The sequence below is a fragment of the Lissotriton helveticus genome, chromosome 1_1 (genome assembly GCF_964261635.1).
Source record: "Lissotriton helveticus chromosome 1_1, aLisHel1.1, whole genome shotgun sequence".
Lineage (NCBI taxonomy): Eukaryota > Metazoa > Chordata > Amphibia > Caudata > Salamandridae > Lissotriton > Lissotriton helveticus.
This window is the reverse complement of record NC_136057.1, coordinates 1,471,966-1,488,943: the sequence shown is the minus strand read 5'-3', so window position 1 is coordinate 1,488,943 and position 16,978 is coordinate 1,471,966. Positions and strand designations below refer to the sequence as shown.

The 16,978-nt window shown below is 39.1% G+C and overlaps 1 protein-coding gene across 1 annotated transcript; it reads right to left on the bottom strand.

Moving 5' to 3' along the window:
• Positions 1 to 2,676: 2,676 nt before the first annotated feature.
• On the bottom strand, positions 2,677 to 3,618 carry LOC144828521 (olfactory receptor 5V1-like). The gene has a single exon (XM_078686777.1). The coding sequence runs from the start codon at positions 3,616 to 3,618 to the stop codon at positions 2,677 to 2,679; it is 942 nt and encodes a 313-aa protein (XP_078542903.1).
• Positions 3,619 to 16,978: the final 13,360 nt, after the last annotated feature.

The window sequence follows — 16,978 nt, the reverse complement described above, 5'->3', positions numbered from 1 at the left end:
TATTCACAGAAGTTAGGAGTCCTGACTTTAGGACTCCTAAATGCCTTCTGTGAATACCAAAAGTCTTAAAGTTAGGATTTTTCTCAGTTTAGGAGTAGTAAAGTTAGGACTCCTAAATGCCTTCTGTGAATACCGAAACTCTTAAAGTTAGGATTTTTCTCAGTTTAGGAGTAGTAAAGTTAGTACTCCTAACTTTACTACTCCTAAACTGAGAATAATCCTAAATTCACTCTCTCTCTGTATCTGTCCAGGCGTTCATGGGTCTAACTTCAAAAAGAAGCATTCTTTCTGCTCTACGGTGTACAGAAAGAATACTTTGGTAGTCCAGGAAAGGTATCTCTTCTGCCAGGGCCTGGAGATGTGTGCAATGGTGGTTGACCCTCTTCAGAGTCATTACATTCTACCATCACTTTTGCAGTACATACCAGTTGGTAATAATATGCCCATTATAGCAGCTGGTCAATCACAGTCTATCCCACCTGGCAGAATTGTTTACCTTTATTGCTTTTTTCAATCTGTCCACCTCTACCTCACTTCCTTACAGATAACCTCGGTACCTGCTCCCATCTCAGACTTAAGAGATGTTTATGATTTACCAGATGGCACCAGCCTGCCAGGTCAGTGCAGACGCTCTGCTTCCCTGGTTGGTAACATCTGCAATAGGGAGAGGTCCCACCAACATTCCATGGATCTTGATGCCTTCAGCTCACTTGCTTGGTGCAGCAGATGCACTGAAGGCAGGGGAGAATGTCAAGTGGAAACCATGTTTTTTATGTCTTGCGTGAATATACTTCCAAAAACACCCCAAAAGACTGAGATTGTTTCAGAAAAAAACAAAATGGCCCTGAGGCACATAGTCATTGTTTCTTTGCCCTGACCTAATGCATCGTAGATCCATTCTGGAATCATCTTCAACCTCCGTTCCCCCTAAATACGACTGGCTGACCATAAATGATACCCAGAAGTCCATTGGTGGATGACCCACCATTTCAATGGTTTCTGCTGGCAAAGTCAGCTGATGCTGCACCCGTCTTGTGTTATGTTATGCTATTAGAATAATACACCAATCCCTCAATAGGGTATGCAATGGCTACAGTGGAAACAGTGAATGAAGCCTGGAATCCCTGGTAGTAAATGAAGTCAGGAACCCATTGTTTGACAGGGCAGGTGAACCACCAATTTATAGTCACAGGAGTCACTTCTTAATTCTTTTACTCTCTATTCTCAGTGAATTTAATTTTATCTATTGTGTTACTCTACTCTTCATCTGTGTCAACTCCCCATCCTCCCTTCAATATCCCTGTGACTGAACTCTTTTCAATCAACTTGCAGAGATGGAGCTCTGGAATAGGAGGTTGTGGGACGGGGCTTATCTGTATGTGATCAAGAGTTACTTATGGAAGCTCGAACTTTAGTGAAAGAGTAAAGAAGAAGAATTGTTTTATTGTATAGTTAATAAAAACCATTACAAAATGTTAAAATACAACAATATTTAGGAAACTAACACGAGATATATACATAATTAAAAACCTAGGGTGGAAATGTCCTTCAAGATTAAAAAGGCAGGGACAGTTACAGAGGGAACAATCACAAAAAAAGATGAAAATTCTGAGTTTGTAGGTTAGATCTTTACAATAGTTCCTCTTTTTTTCTCGAAGTTGGTGATAAATGTAACTGCCCTACATATGAGTTGGGGGTCGACCGAGCACAGGACTTGGATGATCGCGGAACGACAGGTGCGAATTCCATATTCCTTGAACTTCGCTTTTAACCTATTCTGGCGTTCCTGGTCCAGTGCGGGACAAATGCAAACAAAGTGAATGAAGTCTTGTTTCCCCGCACCACATAAGTCGCACTCCTTGGAGTCTTGAGACCTCCATTTGGGTTGATCGGCATTTGTTGGCAGGTTGCCCATCCTTAGGCCGAGGTATCTGAGTTTAATATGTGATGAAAATGCAAGTCCTAAATAGGCAGCCGGCGCGGACCTTTTGTACGATTTTATTGTCATCCAGGCATGTGAGCGATGGCTCAGTGCTTTCTTGTCAATAATCAATGAATGCATATTGTCCGCCTTCTTTACAGCCTGTTTGAACGTTGGAACTGGTAGCTTAGTCTCCCACAATGCTACTAATTCCGTAGTTTCAAGTGAGAGTTGCAAGTATTTGGCATACTGGGAGTTCGGACTGTTAAGCATTGTTTCCCACATGGCACGGTTGGCCTCAATTGCCTGACTCATCCAGACGCCGTACCAGAATTTAACTGTCTCATATTTTTTTAGAAGTACTTGGGACTGCAGGCCAAACTCGAGTTGCACCTGCGCTGGTGATGTGTTGGGTGGTAAGCCCAATACACGCTTGTAGACTTTCGTTTGGATCTTGTCTATAAGTTCAGCGCTCCTTCCATGGTGTGAAAGAGTGATAAATGTACAGAACTGCCCTCCAACTGAGTGCCTTGGGGAAGAATCATCAATATGATTCAATGCCATCAGGGAAAATAAGAGGCTGTGTGCCATACACAAACCTGGAGCCAATGATTTTATGCCTGTGATGGTATTTACTGAGAGCTTACCTAGCTACAATGTAGTGAAGTGCTGTACAAGATGGATGTATGAGGTGTTACAGAGTTGGCGGAACTGATGCACTGTACCTTCTGACACTCATCCGTCTGTATCTATGATCACTTTGTTGCTCTTTGGATTCTATCAATGGTTTTCTTGACCGCCTGCTTTATCTCAGTGTTTCGTAGACTATAAATCAATGGGTTCACCATGGGAGTCAAGATACTGTAGACCACTGACACAAATCTATCGACAGAGAATGAGTTAGCGCTTGTGGGACGGAAATAGGTGTAAATCAGAACCGCGTAGAAGATGATGACCACTGTCAGGTGGGAGGCGCAGGTGGAGAAGGCTTTGGCTCGACCCTCAGAAGACTTGATTTTCAGAATCGTGGTGATAATGTAAGCGTATGACACAGTCTTGAGGAGGAGCGCCCCAAAACCGACAAACCAGCCCAGCGTAAGAATGACCAGTATGTTAATGAATGTGGCAGAGCACGAAAGCTTCAGCAGAGGGGGGAAGTCACAGAAAAAGTGTTGGATCTCATTGGACCCACAAAACGAGAGCCTACTCATCAAAATCACATGTACAGCGGAGTTAAGGAATCCGACAACCCACAAGCCAGCCGCCAAATGGGAGCAGGTACTCTTGTCCATGATCCTGACGTAATGTAGCGGGCGACAGATTGCAATGTAGCGGTCAACTGCCATGGCTGCCAAGAGAAGGGCTTCTGAAGACACCAGACTAGCAAAGAAATAGAGCTGGGTCATGCAGGCAGTGAACGAGATCGTCTTTCTCTCAGCTAGAAGGTTTACCAGCATCTTAGGGACAGTGACAGTGGAGTAGCAGCAGTCTAGGAAGGACAGGTTACAGATGAAGTAGTACATACCGGTGTGAAGACGTGTGTCTAAGCATATTATTGTGATGATGAGGATGTTTCCAGCCAGGGTGGCCAAGTAAATCAATAGGAAAATAATGAAAAAGAGACCCTCCACCTCAGGAATGGAAGACAGGCCCAACAGGATGAATTCCTTTACCAGAGTTTGGTTAGTCCAGTCCATAGCCAGGCCTTTTGTCTAAAGAGGAATATTGGTGAGAAATATAATGTTAACAATAATACAATATTAAATTAACAAAACAATCACATTGTATTAACAAACCTAACAGTACTAATCACAATACAATGTTATTATAAATCACATATTTATACATCTTATTATGCAGAGAGTTCATGGGTTAGTGCTCTGGTGAGAACTACATTTTTATTCCATAGCACAGATCTTAATTGTCTGCTAGACATTAGCTGACAGAAGCTGCTTTTATCAAACTAAGGGGCATATTATCAACAACTAACGAGATTTATCCCTAAATGAGCTTAGAAATATTTTTTTATCGCCGTGCATTGCCGGATTTTATCGCAGAGATAACGTGCTATTAGCAACGTTTATCTCAAATGCAATAAAATATCCGGCGCTAGCGGCTAAATGAGTGAATATTGCTAAAATCCAGTGATATTCAGGCATTAACGCCAATAGAGTCTTAACCTGAATATCCAAATCCCATTGGATATACAGGTTAAGAAGTGGTCTGAGCAGGCATTAGTTTTTGGCGATATTCGCGCTTAGCGTGAATTTTTTATCTCCTTGCCTGCATTGATAATAGGCGATAGCGATGTTAGCGACTGCTTTCAGTCATTACAGTTTGGGTACGCCCACTTTGCATGTCATTAGCGATAAATATCGCTGACATGCAAAGTGAGCCCCAAACCGCTCGCTATCGCCTAGAAACTGTCGCTAACTGTTGTTAGCGACAGCTTGCTAATAGGGCGATAAAATTATCGCCGCTTTCGCAGGAAAATGTCCCGCTAAAGCGGCGATAATGCCCTTGATAATATGCCCCTAAATTATACCCATTTATTAATCTTGGAAGTGGTACCACATGTGTCCTGGCACACGCCCGCTCAGGAGTTTTAAATAACCCAGGGTGGTATTCATGTTAGTTACGGCAGTGGCTTTTCAACTCCTAGGGGCATATGGCACTCTGCTGGAGGACCATATACCATACTTTGAGATCTCTTCCTGCCTGGAGGTGATATTCATGCCTTTAGTTCATCCCCCAGAGAAGTAGATGCACTCAAGGCCGGGCTGAATGCCTAGCTGGCTTAATGTATGTTTTACTGACTTCTTGATTCCTTTTACTTACTGAATACATTTTCCTATATAAAAATTTGTTTCACTAAAAATAAAATATCAAAACAGGGGCATTGTTTTCCTTACCGCGATCTGGACAGGGCAAATCAGTGACAGTCACTCCGCCCTAAATATTGTGGGGAAACATCTTCTGTCACCCACTAGTCCACTGGTGGATGAGCTACCAGGTTTAGGGTCTCTAAAGGTAGATCAGTTGAGGTACCACACTGTTGGAAACCCTGACGTGCCAGAACAGCAAAGAGTTTGATGGATGGCCACTTTTGGTTTTGATGGTTGTTCTGGTTGTTCTGCAAACTTTTAAACCTTTTTTATTATACATAAACAGATGCCGGAAGTATGAAAATCTTTCTGAAAAACAAATAAAAATAATAAACCAAAGTGTATTCTCCCAAAGTGGGGTGGTTATTATTAATTCTATGTCCCTCATCACTAGCATTTACCTGGCAGTGATGCACAGAAAAAAGCACTTTTTACTACTCACCCAATTTAGGGTACACAATGTAATGTCCTTCCTCAGAGAAAGCTATCCATCGATAGAGCCGAAAGGGGCTCCATCCCAAGGAAGCGTATGGATCGCCTAAGTCAAATTGAGGAGGATGAACCAAGAGTTTGACAGACAGTGTACTCCATCTGCTAAACTGTAAATCATGCCTTATATTTCTAGGCTCTACTCAAAGTTCAGAAAGCCTGTTATCACTCTAGGATGACCCATAGTCTCAAGAATTGGAATCGTCTTGGAACCCTTTTCATACTTTTGTGACTTTTTCTTAAGGCAGCTTTTACAACTTAGACCATATTACCTGAAATACACTAAATATATGATGTTACTACTAGAAAAACCCGCGTTTGACCCCCCAGATTCTCCTAAATACATTTAAACTAAATGCAAAGTATTTAATAAACCAGAATCCTTTGTGGGGCAAGCTTTCAGACAATAATGGTCCTCCTGATGGATAGTGACTGGAGTTATTTTATACCTATAACGTGTATGATTGAATGTGCTTGGTTGTCCATGAAAGGAAATGTTTTTCAATTCAAAGATATGTTATTCTAACAATTAAAGGGGACTTAAATTGTCAGTACCTGTGATGCGTTTCTGGTAAGTGTGTATATTCACAAATTTGAAATGCAGATTAATCCAAGTGAGCCGTAGACACCATCTATATTTAGAAGATACTTTGATAATTTGGACAGTTATGTTATGTTATGTTAATAACATTTATTAGGCGCAACAGCTGCCCCAGCAAATAGGCGTCCTGGCGCCAGATCATGCACACAACACAACAGGTCAGGGCTGAAAAGAGGGGAAATCAGATAACAGGGGAAAACAAGTGGGTTTTAATGGCCCGTCTAAAAAGAGTCAGACTATTAAGGGCACGAATGTGCACAGGAAGAGAGTTCCACAGATCAGCCGCCAGAACACGGAAGGAACGTCCTCCCATCCTGCTCAGCCTGAACCTAGGCTTACTCACCAAATGGAGTGATTCAGATCTGAGGGACCGCCGAGGGACGTAAGAAGAAATGAGGCCCACCAAGGCGGGGGGAGAAGAAAGCTTCAGAATCTTAAATGTCAGACAGAGGATATAAATTCCATAAACTGTTCCATATAATACATAAACACTTTAAACTTTCATCTCCATGTCACCATCTGTATTGGCAATGGAAACCTGTCCTTCCAGGACCTCCACATTATTGCTTCATGATGAAAATTAACTACAGCCATTTGCTCCAAGCCAGTGTACGCTATGGTATTTAAATTCAAGATATTTAAACTGAAAAGAACATCTTTGTGAGGTGCCTTTCCATGGACAAATGACACTGCAATTATCACTCTGAAACTTTAAACTACTGGTTGGGGTGTAACGTGATGATATTGATTTCACCTTGATGAACATGTACCAGGCTGGCCATATCTAGAATGTTATGTTTAGGGACATTAAAAAGTTCCTGCATTAACACCTTTAAAAAAATCTTTAGTTGTTTGTCCTGATGCTCATGCCTCCCCTCCTGAAATAGATATTGAAACATGTTAAAATTTTGATACAACTCATCTTGGCAGAATTCACCCCATGAGAGACAATTCTTGAGATTGTCAGTCATTATGTTGAATGGCTTTATATATATTACCTATATATAAAATAATTTATTTTGCACATTGACTTTTTTTATTGTAAATCAAGGAAGAGGATTACATAACTTGAATTTATTGTAATGTCATGTACTTATTGTGCAATTCATACAGCCCTGAGCAAGCAGCAATTTTCTCTGTGAAACGTGTTGGATTTTACAGTGTTCACATGTTACATGAAGTGGTAGTGTTGAGATAAACAATAAGATGATGGATGATTCCATTATTAATAAGCTATCATGATTCGTTACACCTACCAACGTTGTTTGTATTATAGTTGAATCATATAATTTGTGAAAATATCTTTGTATTCAATAGCGTTTTTATGGGTTAATTTAAGTATTTTTGTAATGTATTTTGTTGTATTTGTATGTTAATTTTTGTGTTGGTGTGTTTTGTAATTTTTCTCAGTTATTTGTAAAAGTTTACTAAATAATATTATCAATTTTATTTATTGAATATAACTAATGTATATTTAATTATATTATAGACGCGAGATGCAGGGTCTTTATGGGTAAGAGGTAGGGAGATTAGTAAAATCAATGAATATTATGTCATTCGTATGCCAATTTCTATAAAATATAATAACTCATCAAAATGTTTAAATGGATTATTTTTAATTGTAACCAATTATTTATATTTTTTTAAATCTATTCGTTTTCTTTAATGTTTAAAACAAATACGTACATTTGTGTGCATATAAATTAAGACATTTTGAAAATGTTTAAGATAATTTCTACATTCAAATAAATAACAAAGATCAATTTACACTTCTTTATGTTTATCACAAAATATTTTTCAATTTGACAATATTTATTTATGTTTACATGTAATTTGTAACTTGTATATTTCTTTTATACAAATTAATCACAATATGTTGTTGTTTTACTTTTATAAATCAATACTTAATTAGTTTATTTTAGTTAATTTGTGTACAAAATATTTAAGAATTATATTTTTAAATGTAGTATTAGAATGTGTTCGTGCATTTGTGGTTGAAGTTTTAATTTTTATGTTAAAAACCTTACTAATATGAATTAAAATAAATGAATAGTATATAATCTTAATTATTGTTTTCAATCTTTAAAAAACTTGAGTTTTATTTTGAATGTATGCCATTTAAAAAAAAATTGTAAGTTATAGTATTAAATAAAATATACAATATATTCAATCTATATACATGAAAAGTACATATTTAATATGATAATTTGTAATGTTAAATATATAGTAAATATGTATTTGCTAATAATGTATTAAAAGTAATGTTTTCATTTATTTGAAAAGCATTTTTTAGGATGTTTAACTATGGGGTATGGATAGTAAACGTGAAGCTTTAATGTCCAGTAACTTCCCCAAAATGATTTAGTTTTGAGTATGATTATTAAATGTGACCTCTTTAGCATCCAATACCTTCCACAAAGTGGTTTAGATTGCAGTGGGAGGAGTAAATGTAACCAGATTAGTGTCAAGAACCTCTGCCAAAATGTTTTACATTGAAGTAGGAATAAGAAATGTATAAACCAATGATTTTTTTTTTTAAACACAGTCCATTTTCCTTAAAGAAAATAGGATACATTTAAAAATAAAAAAATGAAACTTGAAAGTTTCATCTTTTTTATAACAGGCAGTGGTCCGTGAGACCACTACCTGCTCTTAAAAAATATTTTTACAACCATTCTCAAAGGAGGAGGGGGCCCTTTGGTACACTTTCCCATTTGTGAATGAGTTACACCAAACTTTCTATTGGTGGTAAACTGTGAATGTTTTGCAACAGCATTTCAGTCACAAAACATTCATACGTACCTTTCGGATTCGGTATTAGGAAGGGATACCCTAAGCATGCCCCTTACAAATACCGAATCGCAAAACTCAAAGTTACTCAATTTGGAGTTTGTACGTACCTAAAGGCATTTTTTCGGTCGGTAATGACCTGATTCTGCGAATTGGGCCATTTACAACCTCTAAAATATTTGTACATCTAACCATTAATCTTTTAGTATTTTAATTGTGGGCACTTGGGAGCTAGTGATTGCCCCTCAAACCTTAGAAAGCATGCCTTATTTTGATCTTGGTTACTTTTGGTGTGTGGATGTGTTCACTTAAATTAGTACCAACATCATCTAATATTTAGTAAATTGTCAATTAATAATTTCCGTTCTTATACTTTCTTGGTGGTAAAGGTAGCCCATGAGAGAGTAATCAATTCCCTTTCATTGATGTGATGTGTTGTGCTCTTTCTGTCATTATGTCTAAAAATATTGTAATTATACAAAGAACAAAGGGCCGTATCTTGGGAATTTTCATTTTGCATGTCCCAAATGTCTAATCCCAAGAAATAGCTATTTAAGAAATCCAAAAGGGAATGCACAAAAATATAAACTTCATTCTTGCGATTTCTACATAGTAGGAAACGCTATAAGGAAATTGTTGCTTAGGAAATGCGGAGCCATTTTGTTCCAACTGAAAATATAACAATTTGCAATTTCTGAACAGGAAATCACTTATTAGGAAGTGCAAAACTAAGGCCCTCCTTGATGCACCTCAAAAAAGAGGTGCACATGTAATGCGCTCAAATGCCCTAGAGGATTGGACGTGCTACATGGCACTATAAAAAATGCATTTGGAACATGGTTACGATCTTCTTTGAGTCGATGGGAATAGCATTTTCTAAATGCACATTTCGCATTTAGTGAATGGTTTGTTACATGTGCATCGTAAATCGTAAATAGGAAATCCCTATTTGTGGTTTCCTATTGAAGGAGTCACAAAATACTATTTTGGTCCATAAAGAAATGCTAAAAGTGACTTTCCATATGAACAAAGGTAGATAGGGAATCGCAAAATGAGATTTCTACCCAGTAAAAGTCTACCCAAAATTTCTACTCAGTAGAAATCAAAATTTTGCGATTCCTTATCTGCCTTTGTACATATGGAAAGGCAATTTAGCATTTCTTATTGCAGCAAAATTGTGATTCGGTCCATAAGAAATGCTAAATCCTTTTCTACATAAGGCCCTTTATGTTTACATTTTGAACACATTTCTCATTGGCATACCAAGTTATAGATACTTATTTATTGTTTTATACTTACATATGTGTACTTGCTGGAAATTGCAGTCTTCATTTTCAGGTTTTCTGTTGACGGTGTTGTAATATGGGTCAGGGAGCTCCTATTCTGTTGGGGAAAAAATGTTCGAGTTTTATATTATACATTTGTTTGTTGGTGGGTTTTAGGGTCTGAGAGAGTTTAAATATATGTTTACTATTTTAGGGTGACTTGGTGTATATTCATTTTATTAATTAACTTAGGGCCTGATTACAATGGCAGGAGACCGCCACCAACAACCTGTCTGTGGTGGTCTCCCTGCCATTTTCAACAACTTCACTGCCCGCCACATTTGGATGGTGGGTAGCTGTGTGGTGGTTGGAAAGACCAACTGCCATGGATCCTTTTATTGGAGGCAGAGTAATGCCTACAATGGTGGCAGTACCTTCCAGGCACTGAGTAGCCATTACGATGTTTCTTTCCGCCAGCCCTTTCATGGTGGGGAACCCGCCATGAAAAGGCTAGCAGAAAGGGACATTGGAGGTCCCTAGTGGGTGATATGAGTGGGGTGTCTAGTTTGTATTGCAGACCGCAGTATTCACCACTATACAAAACATGGGCAATTTGACTGCCATGGTGGCGGTCGTCTTATAATTAGCCCTGTGGGAACACCGCCTTGTAGGCTGGTGGTCACAAATACGATATGATGGCTGGTAATTGGGCACAATCTTTTTGTGTGCTCTTTTTTAGGCATGTGATTAAATTTTATTATTAGAAGTTTCTCGATGTTGTAGTAATTTCTCTACATCATATAAAGGTAAAGACATGAAAGCAGTATGTTTTGTCAGTTTTGTGTTATTTAACTTTTTTATAATGAATTAATTTATGACTTCATTTACATGAATGTTTTACTTAAGTGGGAAGTAGTTTTCAGGTTGTGTTTTGAAAATTCAACATAGTATCTTTTTTTGCACCTTTTGTAATACTAAATAACCGCATTTTATGTGTTTTTTATATTGTTAGTTTAATTGTTCATATAATTGTATTGGTTAGTGTTCTTTTAAAAAATTGTTTTCAGTTATTGCCTTTTATGGTTAATGCTAATAGTGCTTAATTTATATTGTTGAAAATGTATTTAGATATTTTTCTTTTAGTATGAATGTATTATTTATGTATATGTTACGAATTATATTCTTTAATGTGAAAATGTCAGTACTTGTTGGAAATGTTTAGAGGGGTAATTTATGTTTGGTTCCGTAAAGTAAAATTTGTATAATGTTCTTAGAATATTCATTTGTTTTGAATGGTTATTTTAAATTTTTGTTTACCTTAAAATGTTGATATTTTTATGTTTTTAATAAATATGATGTATTTATTGCGATATTAATGTAATCTATATTGTGTCACTAGAGAGAGCAGTATTGGCTCCAAATTGGCTGCTAGGGTGTAAGTACTCAAAGTATATGAATGCAACACTCAATCCTCAAATGACCCTACTGCTCTGAGATCATATTTCCAAAAAAGAAAGTATACATATGAAGGGAGTGCTTAGGAAGTACAAATAAATTATTTGAAAGTTCAGAATTTTAATAATGCTAAATGTCTATTCAAATTCTTGTCACATGAAATACGATCTTCTCAAGTATTCAATAAAGTAGGAGCCATGGTATAATGATTCAATCAAATTGTGTCTTTCAAACAGCAGCCCAGCCAATACGTTTCAGCTCCAACATGGAAATTCATTGGGGCTAAAAGTGAATAAAATATCTATTTATGTACAAACATAAGTAGGAACATAAAAGATAATGCCAAACTACATGAACCTCACCATTGTGCTTATACATATTTACATAAAAATAATTATAAAAACATACTATGGCTCCCTAAACCAACAAAAAACATTACAAAAAACATATACCACCACCATACGTCACCTAACACTTGAGATCTAGCACTTATAATAACTCTATATTAATAGGTCTCTATTCAATCCATCATCAGTCTTGTTGGGTACTTTATACATTGCCTATAATTCATAACATATGAAATGGAAGTACCTATGCATTTACATTCAAAGATGTGTAGTGTGTAATTATTATGGAACTCTTTAGCTGGCCAACCCTTACTACATTCGTAGCAAAGAATGTTGCAACAATTTTGTGTTATGTTTTGGTTTCTAAAAGTTTTTTATACCTTCTCTTGATTATGAAGCACAACAGATGTATAAAAAACTCACATTACTTCTACCTTGTTTAAATCCCTTAAATCCCTTATGTTAATTATGACCCAAGTATTAAAAAATCTACAAAAACACCTCATTGTAATATAACTTGAACAATTATACCCAACATATCTTCCCTTTTCTCACTTTTATTGAGTTTTTTTGGTGATCCCTCATTGATAGTGTACACCAAATTATCAAAAAGGTAGTCTTTCCTTATCCCCAGTGGCTTCTATGAGAACTGAATAGTATCAAGGCATGTATTAAGATCCCTGTGCCAATTTCTATAACTAGGACATGCACACCTTATGACAATCAGAACCCACAAATATCATTACTTTAACCTAATGTTATTCAAAATCAAAATAAATCAGTCTTTCTTCTCAAGTTCCCATGCCCTTAATTCCCTGCTCATGTATTCAAAGCAGCAGCCCCAGATTCAATGCCCACCAGCCTGTGTGTGTATGACATTTGAAGGATGAGACATCCCTTCCAGGAGAGGTCTTCTCTTATTCTGTTGTTAATCTCAACCACCTATTTAAATTATAACCCGACCAATCATGTTGTCCAAACATTCGAACTCATTAATCCGAAGCTTCACCTAATCTTACAACCTGATGCCAATTGACTCCGCCCGGACCAGAAAGAAAACCTGATTGGATGAGTGTAACATCCAATGGCTCGTCTCCATATGGGTTTATGAACAAATAGGAAAAGAGTTATTACAAGGCGTCAGTAGGGGGGAATGCTAGCCCTCTCATCCAGGAAGGCTACCCCCAATCAAAATTATACTTATAGTTCTGATTGTCACAGCTAGGTAAAAATGTAAAAACCTTATTGGATGAGGGTGCCATCCATTAGCTTATCTTTATATGGTTCTGTGAAAAAAGAGATGAAAAGGAGTCACTGTAATACAGCTGGTCAGTAAGAGAGTAGGGGAGAGGATTGGGGAGAGGATGTAGCCTTGCAGCTAGAGCGGTCGCCTGGTTCCAATCTCGGCTACAACGCTCAACATCCTGTGATTCTGGGCAAATCACGTAAACTCCCCGTGCCTAAGAAAAAATAAATGAATTGTGTCCTTGTGTACCGAAACTGGTGCTATGTAAAGCGCTCTGTTACCCGATTTATCGGGTCTAGTTCGTGCTATATAAAACTTCCTAAAAAAAAAGAGAGAAAACCAGCCCTCTCATTCAGGAAGGCCACCTCCGATCACAGACCTTTTTATAGTTCTGATTGTCACAGCCAGGTAAAAATTTCAAAACCTGATTGGATGAGTGGACCATCCATTAGCTCATCTTGATGTAGTTCCGTGAAAAAAGAGAGGAAAAGGAACATTGTAATACAGCTTGTCTGTAAGAGAGAAAACTGTCCCTCTCATTGTAGAAGGCCACCTCCAATCACAGACCTTCTTATAATTATAATTGTCAGAGTCAAGGCTCCCAACAACCTCCAAGCCCAAGCCTTCACAGTGTCTGTGATTTATCACGACAACCCACAATAGAAACTTGCATTGATAATGCATCGGTTTCAACTATGTGATGAAGAAAGTACTGTTTTTATCAATTATGGCCCGGCAGAAGGAAAGAGCTCCCTGACAAATAACATAGGAGTGGAGAAGATGTGGCACAGCAGCCAGAGTTACTAATTTGAGAGCTGGGATAAAATCTCCCTTATAATGAATTGTTATATAAATATGTTGCAAGAGTAAAAAGTAAAAAGAGGCAACATTGTATGAATACATAGTTCCATTAAAGCCGATGTTAACAGTATTTCAGCTACAGGAAACTGATAAGAGAAGCAGACGAGGAGCACACATTGGTAAATGCAGGAAAACATGCTACAGTCCATAGAAATGGAGGGAAAGTAAGTAGCAGGCACAGAAACCAATGAAAAGCCAGGAAAGAGAGAGGCAGGGTCGAAGTCCCCTTTAAGTTTATATTAAAAATAATGGATTTCTCAAGCACAGCGCAAGGGCTGTGCAGGCGAAACCAAAATACGACTCATGTAGGCAAGGGCAAATCACAAAAGACATTGACACATGAGATCACTGTATTTCTAAATAACGCACATATAAACTAGACATGTCTTCAACAATCTCAAAAGAATCTAAGCACAGATGAAATCTCTACCATAAATTGTGCTAAGTTAGGTTAAGGTGATCCAATTTATCAACTGTACGGGCAAGAGAGGAAACGAAGAGAATCATGTGTTGTTAGGGTGTCAATAACTACCAATCAAATGTCTCAACATTGTTCACATCGAATTACAGAAACTCATGTTCTGGACCAAGGAAGTGATGTTAAAGATGCTGGAATATACCAGGGATGAAACAATTGGGTCTCAACAACATCCAATAAAAAGCTTCCATTTTATTCGTATTGAATCCCCCATATTGTCAGTACTACATTAGAATTGCCCATATTATAGGTCAACGATTGGACCTTTGTGTAAACCCTACCATTTATCCACCATTATTCAGTCCTATTTTAACCAGAAAACAGTACATGATGGAAAACAACCTAGCGACAATAAAATCCCCAACAGTAAAGCATGTGGCCCTAGGGCCAGAGCCACCGACTTTGGAGCTGGGAAACCAGGTTTGAGCCTTGGCATCGGCTCCACATCCTGTGAGCCTGGGCAAATCCCCCCGAGCCTACCAAAAACTAATGTGTCCTCATGTAACGCAACTGGTGCTCATGTAAAGCTCTCCAATACTTTTGGGTTGAGTTTGCGCTACATACATTTTCAAAAAAAGCCAAAAAATACAATACAGAGCAGAGAGGAAACAATAAGGTTTGTATGTTGATCAGGTGCAAACAGTAACCAATCCAAGGCCTCAGGATTATTAGTATCGAGTTAAAAAAAGATATGATTTGGACCAAGAAAGTTAGTTTAAAGTAGCAAGAATTTACCATTGGTTCGAACTAGAAAGAAAGAAGTCAAATGTGTATGTTTTTTGGCTCAAAACAACATCCAATCAAAAGCCTTCACAACAAACTAACCCTGCACCAGAGAAACATGTGTTCTATATATATAACTACTATAGTACAACCTATTCAGACAACATGAGAAATATATCACAAACTTGACTTGTTGACATCAATGAAGAAAGGCTCCTCATTTGCAATCATAATGAACATCCCCTTTCTATTAATCAATATTTATCAAACTTTGCTGAGATACAGAGAGCACAATCAATGATGAGACTTATTTGTGTCAGTATGTATTTCCCTCCTTTCTTATAAATACATATAGGTACAGAACATAGGATTGGGGCACAGGCTAGTGGAATTTTCTCAGGCTCTTTGATAATATGCTGTATTTATATTTCCACTTGGGAGTACCTTCCTCCTTTCTCTCGCACACTTGCTGTAGAACTTTGTTTAGTGTTGCTAGGTTGTTTCCTATCATGTACTGTTATCTGGTAAGAACGTGACAGATTGGGTCTGTGGACCTGGCCCTTTTTGGCAGGTTCACCCCGAAACTTTTTCCTTTTTCCTAGCCTGTTGCTGGAACCTGGTGTTGGTGATTTTAGGCCTTTGCACACTTTTTCACTGTGGTACAGTGCAAAGTGCGTGAGCTCTCTGTGTATGTGTGGTGAGTGACCTGCCCTCCCATTGGAATGCATGGGGAATATGTGTGACCATGGTAGTTCCTGATGTGTGGGGAGTGCAGGGTCGCGTTTGGTATGTGCGAACTCGTGAGATTGAATGCTGCGTAATGATGTATATGACATGAATGTGTCTAGTGTAGAAGTGCCACTTCTAGACATGGATGTGCGTGTGTAGTGAGTCTACTGACACGTGATTGGCTGGAGCCTGGCTCAAGGAGTGCCTGGGCCTGCTTCTGGATTGACTGTCTGGTTTGAGGGTGACAGGGGCTGGAGAGCCCCCAGGAGGTTGTCTGAGTCAGCCCTTGGTTGAATGACTGCATCTGCAACTAGAGTGGTGGGAGGAGATAGCCCCTGGGAGTGAAAGGGCTATGCCTGCCTGCCACAATGCTGGCTTCACCCCCTGGGGTGCGTCTGAGGTCCCCAGCCTGGCCAGTGAAAGGAGTTCCTTATAACCAGTTGTAGCTGGTTCTCACACTGCCTGCACCCTTTAGACAAAGGATTTTGGGTATAAAAAGGGTGCTGCGACACTCTAAAAATGTTCTTGTTTTTTACTTGAACCCTGCCAGGGGCGTGCTGCTGCTTGGGCCCAGGGGAAGGCTTGCCTCCCTGGGCCCTGCCCAGCCCCTGGATACCTGATGGACTTTCCTTTTTTTGGGAGCTGCTGTGCTCCACCATATGTCCTAGACTACTGAGGTCCCGGACTCCTGCTGGACCTTTGTTGCCCTTGGGCTGGGAGCACTTCTTGGGGGTCTGCCTGATGCCACAGTGCTTGGAAGCGCTTCTATTTTCCCCTTCTAGCGCTTGGGAGCACTTCATGTGCTGCCTGTGCCCCTATAGCGCTTGAGAGCGCTGTATGTTACTTATAGCGCTGGGAGTGGTTTATCTTGCCCCCAAGCGCTTAGTAGTGCTTTTATTCCTCGCAAGCGGCTGCCCACGCCGCATATTTTCCCCGCAGGGACTGCCTCGTTGAACTGGGAGCCTACCCCAGATTGCCGCCGTAAAGCTGCCCCCACGGGTCGCCGCGCTGCCTGCGGCGACCCGGAAGTCTTTGCAGGAGGGCAGGAAGCGGCTGGAAGTCCCGCCTGTGGAAGTGGCGCCACGATAGAGGAGGTCGGGAGCCCACCCCGCCTCCTCGAGCGAGGGAGAGAAGTAAAGTTCTCCCGCGGCCCGGGGCTCCGATAGCTGTGGAAAGCCCCGGGGCCGC

Bases quoted from the DNA above. Each gene is read 5' to 3' on its own strand.
- LOC144828521 (XM_078686777.1), bottom strand. From the start codon at position 3,618: ATGGACTGGACTAACCAAACTCTGGTAAAGGAATTCATCCTGTTGGGC.